The 14,653-nt window shown below is 37.3% G+C and overlaps 1 protein-coding gene across 1 annotated transcript in view; it reads right to left on the bottom strand.

The window, feature by feature from the left end:
- The window catches only part of RNGTT (RNA guanylyltransferase and 5'-phosphatase), a gene marked incomplete at its 5' end in the record, with an annotated part of 154,834 nt that overhangs the window by 119,639 nt on the left and 20,542 nt on the right, over positions 1-14,653 (bottom strand). The window contains 2 exons of the mRNA XM_010080260.1: positions 732-803; positions 6,501-6,636. Coding sequence (XP_010078562.1) covers positions 732-803; positions 6,501-6,636 — 208 coding nt within the window. The remainder of the gene's footprint in view (positions 1-731; positions 804-6,500; positions 6,637-14,653) is intronic.

Raw genomic sequence — 14,653 nt, 5'->3', positions numbered from 1 at the left:
GCCTGTAAGGGCCCTGACTACCTTCAAATTCCACATATATCATGATTGGGAAAAATACAAGGGGAAAAAAAAAATCTATAGAAGATAACATACAGGAGTCCTCTGGTGACATTCAAACCTTTACCATATTTGAAAGCTGCTTTGAAGAAAAAAGTTTCTAATTTTCTGTACTGTTTAACAGCTCTTTCCTGTGTCCACAAAGACTTGATTCCTAGCTGTCAACAAAGGCTTCTCCTTTTCCACAGCTTCCACAATATTTTTCTTTATTACATATTTGCCCTACATCCAGTGCAAACAGGAGAGCCTGCTGTTGAGGACTTAACAGAGGACCAGTTGCCTGGTTTCAAAGAGAAATTTGAGAAAGAGGTGATGGAGCAGCCTAATGAGGAGCACTGTGATGTCTGGTACAAAATACACCACTTACAGGCTAACTTCTCCTTCCTCTCCACTGTCTATGTAGTTCAAACATGCTCAAGAAACAGGAAATTTTCAATGTTTAGCAGACTGTTTCAAACCACCACTGTTCCTTGAGCAGGTGGAAATAAATCAATGTCTACTATAAGGCTTTTTTCAATCTTAACTCTGATGCATTGCTTGTTATTGAGCTACAAAACACCCAAACACTTCTGGTATTTAAATTTACTCTGACGCTCTTACTCATACAAATAAGATTAAAAAAGAAATTATAATCAATAACCAACGATAAAAGCAATAAAACCAAAAGTACTTACATTAAATTTAATAATGTCATATATCAAGTACCGAGGGACAACTTGTCCATTAACCTTGTCGATGATCATTTCCTTCAAAGAAAAGAGATGACATTTACATTTATTTCATGAATACAGAAGAATGTCAACACAATTATAATTAGTGCATGTACCTGCAAGCATGATGCAATCAAACACTGGCCACATCTTTATTATAAAAAGATTTTACAATAGGTCAAGATTATAAAAATAATATTATGGTCTTAAATGTCTCTGAACATGAATGAAGTATTCAGTAAGAAGCCAGGAAGCTGTATTAAAGCTCCACATTCTGATCTGCAACATTTACACACTAGTTTCCCCACAGCTTTCAAAATCACTACCTTTCTTGAGTGAATAAGGAGTTTTTAGAAACCTCAGTAAGAACTGTGATCCTAAGTCAACCAAGTACTTTTGGAAATGCTGCCTACAATAAGTAGTACAACAGCAAGGAAGTAAAGAATAAGCATTAACATCCATTTTCTATGCTCAGGCTGGATCTTTTCACATTAACAGTGTCCAAGGAAGCACTGACACCTGCAATTTGCTTGAATGTTGCACTGTGACTAAACAGAAGGGTTCCTGCAAATTGAAATATCACAGATGCTACCTGTATCACACAAAATTAGATAACATTCAATATATACTCATAAACCACCTTGAAAATATGTCAGCAAGGGGAAAGACTGTTACTGATCCAACATCCAAACACAAAAGTGTTTCCTGAACTTAATGGTACAAACAGAAATATATACATCTTATGTGACAGTGCTTACATATGTAATTTAGTCTTCCTATGATATGAATTAGATATAGTTTATTAGTTTGATGAACTTTGAAATACTCACTGCTCTAAATGCAATCATTCTTGTCCTTGCCCCCTCCCCCAATTCCTCCCTAATAGGTTAGCTGTATCAGCTAAGGATTTTTTTCTGACACTACCAAGTTAAAATTCCAGATTCACACATAAAAGATGAAATAATTGAAAAATGTGAAGATTTTTCACTATAACATGATGAAAACAAAACTGTGAGCTTAAGAATTAATCCAAAAGAGAACTTTACATCAACTCTAACTTTTTGAGTGTGCTTCTTGCCAGGTCAGTGGCATTTTTATGTTTTACAACCTTTTAACTTCTCTTAAGATCCGTAACTTCTACAGAGTAAACCCAAACAAGATTCTCAATGTAAGACTGATTTTCAGTCTGTACACATACCAAGCTTCTTGAATTGTACCTAGTATTTAAACACATCTGGCTCTGGAAAATAAGCAAGCAGTTATAAAACACAGATGTTTTAAAGTAAACACTAAGCTTGAATCATTTAAAACTCAACTAGAAGACATGAAACTGTTGTTTTCAAAAACCAAAGAGAACCAAAAGTTACCTACTGAATATTTTGGAATCTCATCTTCTGTGGACACAATACTAAAATGGAGATTGCTGCACGTGGCTGTGAAAGCCCATTCACAGGTGTCACCTGAAGTGACCTTACTCAACTCCTTTCCATATAGTCAAAAAATAATTCAATGAGTGAAAAATATTCCTTTGTTATACTACAATACCTTATTCTTAACTCAAAAAATCATTTAGCCATAGGTACTGTCAAATAACATTTGCAAAAAGTCTGTGTAGAAGTGATGTAATGAAATGCCATTTTGTCACTTCCCAATACTAGGTAAGACACCAGTAAGATACCAAAGAAACAGCAGATGCAACACTGCAATGCCTTTCTGAACAATAAATTTTATAACCAACTGCAAGAACAGATGGAGTAGACACACCTTAAGAGAAGAAGGCATGATGTTCCAACTTGGAAGAGTGGGTAAAGATAGAAGGCAGGGGAAGACGAAAAAAAAAAAAAAAAAATACCACACCTCACCCAGAATTCCTGAGAGGAACCAGGCAGGTGTTTTCCCATTCATCATGAGAAACAAAGTAAAACTGAAACCAAAAAATGCTACCATATTTCTTTAAAGCTTCAAATGCATTAGCAGGTGAAACTAATTTTTAAAATACATTTAATTGAACATATACTTAAGATTTAAGGATTAATTTCCTCAAGATGCATATTCAGAGCCTCAGCTTTGATGCAAAATCAGCATTTGTATGCAAAACCCTGAAAACATTTCATTGCTTGGCATTGGAAGATTTTATGCGTAATTTTCAAGATCTGAATCTCTGGATATTCAGTTTAAGAAGAATTATAACATATAGCCACAGGACCAAGAATGATTTTTAAACCTTCTCTGGAATGTTCAGTTTTAATACAGAATTAATTTTATAAAGAAACTTTTTCTCTACTTCAGACATGTATAAACTTTTTTGATTCTATTACTGGTCAAACTAGCCTCTTTCCTCACATCCTCGCTTCTTTTATTCCTCCCCTATCCCTGAGTCTCTTTTCACATCCTGACTGGACTCCCATCTACCAGAGCAACTAAAGAATAGCACAATATGCCTCAGAAGTAGAGATGACAAATTCCTGCACTCTCATCCCCATCATGACAACATTCACTGCTCCATTACTTACGCCAATACAACTGTCACAAGGCAAAAACTGTAAAGTGATCATAAGAACGATTCAGATTAGAAATATTCTAACACATTGTTTAACAGTCTGATTCCAGAATCTTCCTTGAAATTATGAGAATTAAAAAATACCTCAGGGAATGGACCTCAAAGGCAAGTTCAGAGACTGTTAGGAAAAAGTAGGATTTGAGAAACTGATCACATTCAAACTCACTCATTCTGATCTGAGCAATAATCTGACACTGTAAGGCTATATTTAAGCCAAATTTTAGATAACCAAAAACTTAAACTCCAAACCACTCACACTCACGCACATAATCAAACACAAAATCATCCACAAGACACACCTGCATACATGCATTTCCTTTTAGAGGCCCCTGACGGATTCACAGCCACTACTGTGTTTTAAAATTACCACTGTAGTAAGTATGATCTTTACAACTTGTCTATTAGCTGTTAGTTTCAGTATTAGCTTAACCTGCAGGCTTGCAGAACAAGGTCCAATGCCCAGTTTCTTCAATGTAATCTGGCAAACTGTGCTGCTGTTAATCTTTTCTTAATCTTGTGGTGCTGCAGAGCATAGTCTTACAGCATATTAGTAACTGTGCTAAGAGCTTTCAGCTGGACAAGTACTAAAAGAACAGTGCTGGACTGACAGCTCACAGACCTTTTTTTTTTTTCTTGAATCACCTATCTAGCAAGCAACTTGGACTTCAAATAATCTAAAATTTTATCATAAAGCAAAGGCTCTCATTTTACCAGCCCCTTGTAGAATGTATTTGTTGACGAGACAGAGTATGAAATCAGACCTAATCACACATCTGTTTGTTGTGCCTTCTCCTCCTGTGACTTGCCTTTCCTTTGTCCATTTACCTTCAACACAATTCTAGCCACTGCTGTACTTCAGGCATAAAAAGTTATGCCATTTCTTGAGAAAGCTTACAAATAAGTGAGGTCTGTACTGATACAAAAACATAAATTAATCTCCATCTCACTCTCCACTTTTGGAATTCTTGGCCCTCCTAAGTCTTCAAGTGTGAAAAATATCTTAATAAAAATATACATAAAACTGTTCACACAAATATTAAACAGCAAATCAAAGCAACACAGTACTTCAAGCCTAAGAATGCCTCTGCATTTTCTGCTCAACTGTTCCAAAGCTAAGCAGAATGCCAAGAAAGCTCCTGAAAATAACTAATCCATTTTCTTGCATGACAGCCAAAACACTTGAACAAAAATCTATGCATTCCCTCAGACAGCAGTACGGAGGCAAAACACTTGGCTTCTAAAGGAATGCTTCATATTATACTAGTCACCTGTAGGTAATATTCAAATTCGCTTTAATGAGCTTTGCAGAAAACTTTCTTCCATGCCAGGAGAACAACCACAACTGAAGAGCTGGAGATGGGCACCGAGTATTGCAGCAGATATCTCATCACCCAAGACATAACCGATCATAGTAAGAACTGTTTGCGAGTAATTTCAGCCTGAAGTGAACTGTAAATGCATTTTAAATTCTCAAAGACAACCACATGAAAGGCTTACATAAGAAGCCTTAAAGCAAGTTAACAGATCATTGAATTCATAGAAATTGCCTTTATTAAAGTTTTATATACACTGTCACTCTAAATAAAGTTAGGGGAAATTACCAAATCTTTCGTATTCTTAACACAAGTACTTGTTTTGCTACATGGCACTGACAGAATATCTCTGTTTTGTCTTTCCTTCTTTCTCATGCTTTTTAAGATTACTGCAAAGCAATGCCATTTGGGCCACCTCATTCTATACTTTCATTCCCTGAAAGAGAGAAAGCTACTCCAAGTGCACCAAGTATGAACTACTTCAACCTGTAATTAAAGAATTAATTTCAACAGCCCTTCAGCACTAATTAGCAAAATATGTGAACACAAAAAAGACAAATCTTTCTTCCCATGGATTAAAAAATACTACCAGGCTTTTATCTGAACGGTATGGAAACTAATGTATGTCATTAAGAATATTATTATGTATGTCATTAGGAAGCTGCCTGGCTGAAGAGGCTCCTAACAGACATGATAGCTTGTGCAACCACTTTTGAGCTGACAGCATGGCATTTCTTGCGTTATGCTCTCAGTTTTTCAGTGCTGCAGAGGTGGTGGAAAATATTCCATTACCTGCTTCTCTGTCCCTGAGACATTGTTCCTTGCAATAATTACCCTCCGGGATTTCATTTACACATCCTTCAAATGTAAATGTGGGTTCAGTAAGACAGATCACTCACAGAAGTGACACTTCAAGAAGCAGGCTGACAACAAAGGCCTGAGAAAGGAGAGAAAGCTAACAATGACAATGAGGTCTCCCATATCTGAAAAGTACGTTGGGATTCAGAAGACCAAAATGGAAGATCATCTCAGATAGTCAGTACTTCAGCAAGCAAGAGTGACAGCAATGTAGAGAGCCTCCAATGCTACTGAAACTTGATAGGAAACTGCATTCACCTACATTGGCACGTATTCAGTGTAAGAGGTAATGAAGGTCTTTAGCTCATCTAAAATAGGAAAGTCAGGAAAGGTATAATCCCTTCTGTGGCTACTGTTCTGGAAGTTCACCAAGAATACCCCAGGCCAGCCTTCAGACAACAAATACAGATGTTTTATAGCTTGTTTTACAACTGGCTTACAAAGTTCATTAAATGTTTACATAATATAAATTAGTATGACAACTTAGAAGTGTTATAGTCTTAAGCAAATATAACTAAACCATTTCTAAATCACAGTCAATAACTCAGATGAGCTGAAAATAAAGGTGACAAGCAAAGACATTAATTCACAGAAGTCTATCAAAAGATGATGAAAATGTTATTAAGTTTTAGAAATATTTACATTAACTGGATTAAATTGATCATGTTTACTGTATCAAAATACAGAGCAGTAACAAGAGATGACATTCTGCATTCATTTCTTTAGATTTTCTTCAAGCCTTTTCTCGTATTCAGAGAATGTCATCTCAATACCTTGATTTATTTCAACAACAAACAGCTCCACCCAGAGCAGTCATCACTGCTATTTTATAGATAAGAATTGACTTACAAAGTGTTATTCCCACATTCAGCCAGGGACTGAACCTGTATTACTCCTGAAATCCCATGATTCACTGATCCAGGCCTAAAAATTTGTCCCTGTTTCTGAACAAAAGCAAACTGCACTGAAATTGTTACAATAATTACACAGTATGTTCCTTACCCCATCCAGAAGAGTGTTTGTTAGATGTGTGCGAAGATCTTTACGAAACGGAAACTCCAGGTTAGACACATGAAAAATAGAGTTGTCTCTATCAATCATATAAACTTCATTCTTGCCATCAATCAGCATCATGTACCTGCAAAGACAATGTTACGGTATTATACCTAAAGGTATATCCTCTGAATCTCTACTATATTGATTTATATTAAGAGTAAAAAAAAAAAAGCAGTCATGACAGATGTTATAGAAAAGCATTTAAAAAGGAATTTTTTTACAGTTAAAAGTTTAAACCTATTGCTTCAGGAAAACAGATAATTTAGTTCAATGCTATAATCACAAAGAAAACATTTCAAAGATAAAAGTGTAGAATATATATATATACACACATCTAAAAGAATGGTGCTGTGTCCAGATAAAACGATGCCTGAAATTCTATTAAAAATAACAGAGGTTTTAATGCTGTAAGAAATACATAGGCTAATTCAATCAGATTCAGCTAAAAAACCTTTTACTCCAGGTTTTCTTTATTAAGTGGACCAGAACTTTGCCTGCTATAAATCTGCAGTTTCATTCAAAAGAAACACCTTTTCTTGTCTATCACTGGTTATCTACAGTGCAGTACTGCAAAGTCCCCGTCAGTTCCTGAGTCACTTTTCATTAAAACACTGACAAATTTAGCCAAGGTATACTCATCTCACAAAGGAAACTCCAAAGCTTACCACACTATCACAAGCAACTCATGAGCTTGGTTCAGCTGCAGACATCTGAGTTTTCTAAAAGTTTCTTTACATTATGACAGTACTTGGACAGCCCAAGCCATGAATTTAGACCCCCCTATGCTAACCCTACAGAAGGTTGCTCTACAGAGTTAACAGTCCGTATACAAGAAAAAACAGTGAACAAGTAGAAAGGAAAAAATAGGGGAAAAAAAAGACAAAAACCACAAGGGACACTAAACAGCATGACAGCTGTAACACACCTAACTTACCTTTGTAAAGTTTTCCTTTGATCTCTGCAACAAGAGTACTGAAGCAGAGTTTCAGGAAGAATAACAAGATCGGGGTTGTTCAGCCTAGTGAAGAGAAGGCTCTGGGGAGACCCTATGGCAGCCTTCTAGTACTTAAAGGGGACATACAGGAGAGATGGGGAGGGACTCTTCATCAGTGAGTGGAGCAACAGGACAAGGGGTAATGGCTTTCAGCTAAAAGAGGGCAGATTTAGATGAGATATTAGGAGGAAGTTTTCTACTGTGTGGGTGGTGAGGCAGTGGCCCAGGTTGCCCAGAGAAGCTGTGGATGCCCCATCCCTGGAGGGGTTCAAGGCCAGGCTGGATGAGGCTTTGAGCAACCTGGGCTAGTGGAGGGTGTCCCTGCCCATGGCAGGGGGTTGGAACTTGATGATCTTTAAGGCCCCTTCCAAACCAAGCCCTTCTATGATTCTGTGATAGGTACGCAGACAAAGATCTCCTCAAACTTGTGCAGCAGCCTAGAAGAGCACACCTTCTGACTGCAGAAAATAAGATGAACAAATTTCAACAGAAACTACTATCAAAGGCCAGATGCAACAAGTCAACATCTCAGCAGCGAATGAGAAGAAATGCAGGTGCTGAGAGCATACCACAGGCAGCCCTGGAAGTGAAAACTAGCAGCTTGAATCTGATACGGTAAAGGAAGATAGAAACTGCTGTGTGACTCAGAAGGTTGGCAAAGCAAAAAAAAACCAGAAAAGTGCCTTTTTGGAGCCAACAAGAAGATTTGACTGCACCTAGTGAAACTTGGCGTTCTTACTAACACCAGTGAAAAGAACAATATAGTTATCAAGATGTGACTGAATGATCAGACAGGAAACACCATGGCCTAACAGCGGTATGAAAAATAAGCACACAAGAGACAGAGCTGCCATGAGGACTCACAAGCATGTCTCAGTTTGGTGTCTCAGTCAAACCTCAGTTATGTCAATTTAACTAACTGCCACCGAGCCCTTGTAACTGAACTTTTGCCTGATCAAGCTGTAACTAACCATGTTGGTGGTCTATACCAAAACTGAGAGCATGACACTGAAGCTGAGCTTTCTTCCACTGATCCTTTCATTTCACCTTGCCCACAGATGCACGAAAAGCACCAATGCGACTACTAAGGTTCTATTGAAAAAAAACAGAAAAGCAAAAAAGAAGAAAATAGGAACACTAACAACGGTCAAGACAGTTCAGTGGTTCTAAAAGTTCACAACATGTAATGTTCTTAAATAGCCTCCAATACAAATAGGGAAGGCACACAAACCTGCTCAGAGCAATTAACCCGTTTGAACTGCAGTAGTTTGACAGCACAGAAGAGGATTAAACTGGATTAAAAGTAAAAGTTGATAGGAGTTTCACCATGCACACCAGAATACTTTGAAAGAAAGCAAGTGTATTTTGAAGACTCATTCAGCAAAGAACTTTTCATGCTTGCAGAAGTCTTCAAATATTCTGGATATATGTTGGGGAAAAAAACAGCACCCTTCATAATTCATCCATTTCTCCTTGGAAAGTCCTGGTTATGAAGAAATAACAAGCTATCAGCAGTCTTTTCTAAAATTCACCATTGCTCTTACAAGTAATGCCCACAGGATCTCTGCTGTCAAAACAAAGCAGCAAGCATCCCACAAAAACCTTGCAAGCAAATGGTCTTCACAGATTTGCACAAACTGTCTGCGCAGATCCTGCCTCTAGAAATCAGTACAGCTGACTCCAGGAGCACAATACCACCCATGTAGCTTAAGTAAATACTGTCTTTCAGTATTATGACTATACTCATAATTCACCATAGATCAGCTCAACTAGCGTTTCTCCACACACGAGTACTTCAATCTGTTACATAACAGTTGCAATAAGAAAAAAAAAAAAAAAATCCACCCACAAAAAAAACACAAAAAAAGGAAAACAGAAAAAACCATATATGAGCAGAAAACCCAATGCAGGGAGGGGCGGGCGGGGGGGGGGGGGGATTAAGTCAATGCAACATTAGGACAGCTGAAAGCTGCACATTTGTGAAAAAAATAATTCAATATACATTCAACTAGGTAACTTGGTGCCAGTTCTTCAGAAGCAAGAATAATCTACAGACAACATTTTCAAACCATGTATATTTATACAAAACTAATTATAAAGAGTATGTTGTGCTTTTCTCAGAAATTAAACGTCGAGGGAAGAAGTAGAAGTGCATAAGTAAGAAAAAAAAAATAGGTGCAATACTTTAATACTACAAATAAGCTTTACTGGCCATCTCTGCACTCCCATATCCGCTGGTGTTTTAAGTACCGTTTTCATTGTAACTTGCTTCAATGGCAAAATAGCACTTAAAGCTTCAGGAGATCTAGTACTTAAAAAACCAAACTTGCACCATGTGGTACAATATGAGATCTTACAACTGCTTTGAAAAAGAAAAAATAACCAAAACACCATAAACAGTTAAAAGCTTTATTTTCAGCCACCTAAAACATCTACAGGTTCAGACTACACACAGAAGATTTCATCAAAATGTGTTAGTCAAACATCAAAACTAAGACTACACACCACCACTTTCTCTAGATCTTTCACTCAAAACAAAATCTACAGAAATTTACTAAAAAGTTGGTAGTTGGATAGTGCACCAGTCACTAGAGGTGAGATTCCTTCTCGTTCAAACCACAGCACTAACATTACATCTCTTCTCTTTTTAAAATTTGTCACTGTTAGCTGTTTAGACAATAAATTCTAAATGGCAGGGACAAGTCTTACAACTGCATGCAAAACATTTCTAACCAAAGTTCACCAGGAATCACAATTATATCTTACCTCTGAGAGCCACTAAGAAATAGCATGTGCTTACTTTGAAGACACAAAAAAAAAAAAAAAAAACAAAAAAAACATTTGGTCTTGGAACAATAAATTACTTTAATGTAGATCCATTTGTCATGGGTCTCATGATACATTTGCGTAACTTAGAAGCTGAGCAAGTTCTCTGCACAAGAAAGACATGAGACTGACCCAGATATGTCTGTTTTGAAAGGGTTTTGTTGGGTTGGTTTTTTTTAAGCTGAAAGCCTGAAAAAATTTCCCACCCCCAGTTTAATAAACTGTTGAAAAAAAACCCCTCTGAATGTGTCCTAAACAGCAGAATTTTTCAAAATTCTACTTACTACCAACATGAGACAGAAGAAATCTGGTCAAGGATAGACTGACAGCCAGAAGTGTTCTATGAGCAGATGATAACTGAAAATGTGCAAGCTGCAAAAGAGATATGCAACCATGCCAAGGTTTGGTTGAAACTGAATTTATTAATTAATAAGGGGGTTTGCTTGGTTGACTGGGGGTTTTTTTGTTTGCTTGCTTGTTTAACTCAAAAAGCATAAGTTCATGTGCTTAACGTCAGGCTTTAAGTTTTCTCCAGATGACACTTCAAACTTTCTTGGAGAAATCTTACAGACTGCTGATCAGTACCTTTCTGAATATTACTTGGATGTGCCCTGACCAGTTATATTTTAAGAAACTAATAAACACCAGAATAGAGAGAGCACCTCTGGGCAACACCACAGAGGCAAAGAAAGAAGAACGATGATTTCTCAAATCCATTCAATAGGAACTGTCAGGCATTGTATTGCATACTGTGAACAGTACTTGCCACACAGCTGTACATTTATTACTAATTACCTCTATTGTGTGAGCACCCAAAAGCTCCAATTAGTAACCAGGCCCCATTGTATTAGATTCTGTGCAAGTACACAAGATGACATGGTCCTGTATCAGACGGCTCAATCTGAATTTAAAACAAGACAAGTGAATAAAAAGAGCAAGGGTGGAGCAGCGGTAAGGGCAGTAACAGAACTGCTCATTCACCTTTTTGATCTACATGAAAGCGGAGAATCGTGTTTGAGTGACAAACATCATCCCTCTAAACTGCCAATCCAACCACTACAAACCAGACAGCTTCCACTGCAACAAAAGCTCTGACAAGCTAGTTAAAGAAGAAAGGGTCGCGGTGTCCGCACAGATTAATCTCACAAGCAGATAAAATATCTAGTCATAGAAATGTTAAAATCTAAAGTTTCATTAAAAGCTACTTTTCATTCACTTATGGTCCTGAGGCAAGGTCCGTTATTAATTCTAATCGGACATTAGTATTAACACGGTAATTCAGGAAATGGGATGAAAATGTCATTAGTAAAGTATTACAGCTCTTGGCATTATACAAGCAGATCTCCAGCTCACCTACCAGAGTATTAGTAACTTGAATTTTTAATATCAACCACCAAATACCATCTTCAAAAGTTTTCTCTTAGAAATCAATTATTTTTAGCTTACTCAAATAAAGACAACTGTTTCAAAGGCTTACTGGTATCCACATATTTTCTGTTCATACAGTCCACATCAGCTGGGCCCAAAATACATGTTAGAAGAATTATTTTACTAAACTTTCAATTTTTAGTTTAGTTTGGGATTGGTTGGGGGTTTTTTTTTTGGGGGGGGGAGGTGTTTTGTTTTGTTTTTTCACACAATTCTGAAGCTGACTTGAACAATATGGAAAAGGAGCAGTTAAAAACTGAGGTTTCTCCTTTATGTGGATGCTTAGTATTTTTCACCATTAATTTTGAAGTACATTTCAGGAAAATACTATTTAAGGCAAAATAAGGCAAATTACTTGGTCTCCATAAGAGTCAGGAACAAGAACAGAACTGTGTCTCCCAATCTGCAAATCCAATATTGCACCCACCAGAGCATGCAGCCTCTATCCTCTTTCCCACCTTATTAGGATTTACAAAATCGGATTTGAAAATACTTCTCAACACGGTACCTCACATTCAGCATCGTGCTTGCCGAAACACATTTATGATGAAATCGATCTCCTAGAAGTTCACAGAAGTTTTGCCACTGATTTCAGTTTTATTATGTGCCTCACCTGGGTTTAACTCACCTCCCTCCTCCAAAATCCCAGTAACTATCCTAGCAAGAAGGTTAATATGTTAATTTCATGCTTTATAGGAGTCTTAAAATCTTAAGTATAATAAAAAAATACAGCACAGCTTCCTCAAACTTTGAGACCTCATTTTCTGAGTTTGAGTTCAACACAAACTTAATTTTCTGAAAAAATCTACACGTAGAAAATGTAATAGAAATATTTTTAAAAGAAGTTATAAGAGCTTTCTTTGCCCCACAGTATTTCTCTAGACGGGCTAGATCAAAGAAGATTTATTTCAACATTGTTGATTGTATTATCATCACTTTTTTTCCTTTTAAAAAGGAAAAATAAAGGAGAAGCTTGTGTCTGTATTATCACATTAAAGAATACAAAATGTAAGAAATTCCATCATCAACTCTAAGTGCAAAATACACAGCAGCTCTCCGTTCCCAGAGGGGTTCATCCCACAGCCTAGAATTCAGTCTCGTCAAAGTACCGGCCTCCCACACAAATAAGCATTACCCAAATCAGAATAGTAATTAGCATCACTGATATGTTTGCAGATGCAGAAGCAACAACGAAATCCTGTTGCAGATATAATTTTCAATTTCTTAACTTCCTTTTGTGGCTGGCAACACTTCAAACCCATGAGTGTGTCACCGCTCCACAGGTTGATCACCTACGACACGGCCAAGCCATTTCAGCACTTTACTCTGGACCCTGACACTCCCCCCTGGCAAGACAGTATCAAACACTGCAGAAGGGGCCAGGAGAATGAAAATTAATGACTGCCCTCTACCCATTGACAGTAGGAGATCATCTATCTGTGTCACTAAACCACCGCAGCTCCGTGTCCTGGCCTGAATCCAGGCTGTGCTGCATCCAGAGGAACAGTTTAAATTAGATGAGTTTGAAGTTGGCCTGTGGCAGATGGAGCAATATACCCTAAAGTCCTGATAAATGGGGAAGGCTCAGCTTGCTTTCTTGCCTTATATTAATTGCTGCTGGCAGCGGTTGCTGCTTCAAACTATGTCACCTGAAGGATGAAAAAGCCTGGATACAGGGACACTAACACAGGAAGTTATGTGGAGACTCACAATATTATTTTCAGTGTGTAAACAAAATGAAAACAACGTCTTTCACCAGCACACTGACAGCTCTGTCACAAATACCATTTTCAAACTCACATGTGCATTTTCATTTGCACAAATACACAGCATATCAGCCAGCAAGAAACACTGCTACACAGAAGCAGCTGCAGAATTATGTATTTGACTTGATACTCCAAATTCTAAATAAAATTTTTAAAAACCACACCCATAGGCCCTTGGAAGCTAACCTGCTCTGAATACACCAGCACTTTATATTTCTCTCTAGGTTAAGTTCTGCCATCAACAGTCTCCCCAGTATATTAAACCAAAAAAATCCTTAGATTTTGACTGACATTCATTGCCAATTAACAGCCTCTAGCTCCAACACTTCCTATTCATGACCTCGCATTTTCTACAACTAAATATCCTTCCAGTTTTATTATTCTGCTCATTCTTTACTTTAGCAATCTTCATTACTCAGTCTCTATAATAAATCAAAATTTTCTCCAAGCCCAGAAGCATGAGATCTACGAGGTCAAAAAACCTACTTTCCCCTTACATGGTATACAAACTCCTACCAAAATGGTTGAGCTCAGAAGAAATGCCATTCCTCATCTATACTGCGTGCTCCTCAGTCCTTCTGATTTCATTAACTACTTCCCTTAATTAATCCAAATACATCACTTTAGAAAGAGAGAATGTACATTATTGATCTATTTTTACCTCTCATTACAATCATAATGTTCTAAATTTAAAGCAAAGCCTTGTAAACAATGACCCAAACTTATCTCCTACAATTAAGATTTTTTTTCTCAATATTAAAATACTGTGTTACTAGGCTACTATTTAGTAAGTGAAGATACCTCGTGTATCTCTTATTACATTCAGAAGCACCTGGATTTGTCACTGGTCAAAATTCCCCACCAATTCTCCACCCCCAAAAGAGGGTGGAATTCAGCTTCTGATTAAGTTTCATAATTGTAAGGTATCTACTTTACGGTGAAATGAATAGTTCCCTAGGCTTCAATAACTGTGTTTCCTAAACTCTTATTACACCAGTGGAGATCTAGACACTCAGCTTGTATTAAACATTTAAGTGTGCTCATAGTGAGAGCTCTGGTCAGGCTGGGTATCTGCAGCAGGTTCA

This window comes from Pterocles gutturalis, unplaced genomic scaffold (genome assembly GCF_000699245.1).
Source record: "Pterocles gutturalis isolate BGI_N339 unplaced genomic scaffold, ASM69924v1 scaffold7414, whole genome shotgun sequence".
In the NCBI taxonomy this organism is placed as follows: Eukaryota; Metazoa; Chordata; class Aves; order Pterocliformes; family Pteroclidae; genus Pterocles; species Pterocles gutturalis.
This window is presented reverse-complemented; position numbering and strand designations above follow the sequence as displayed.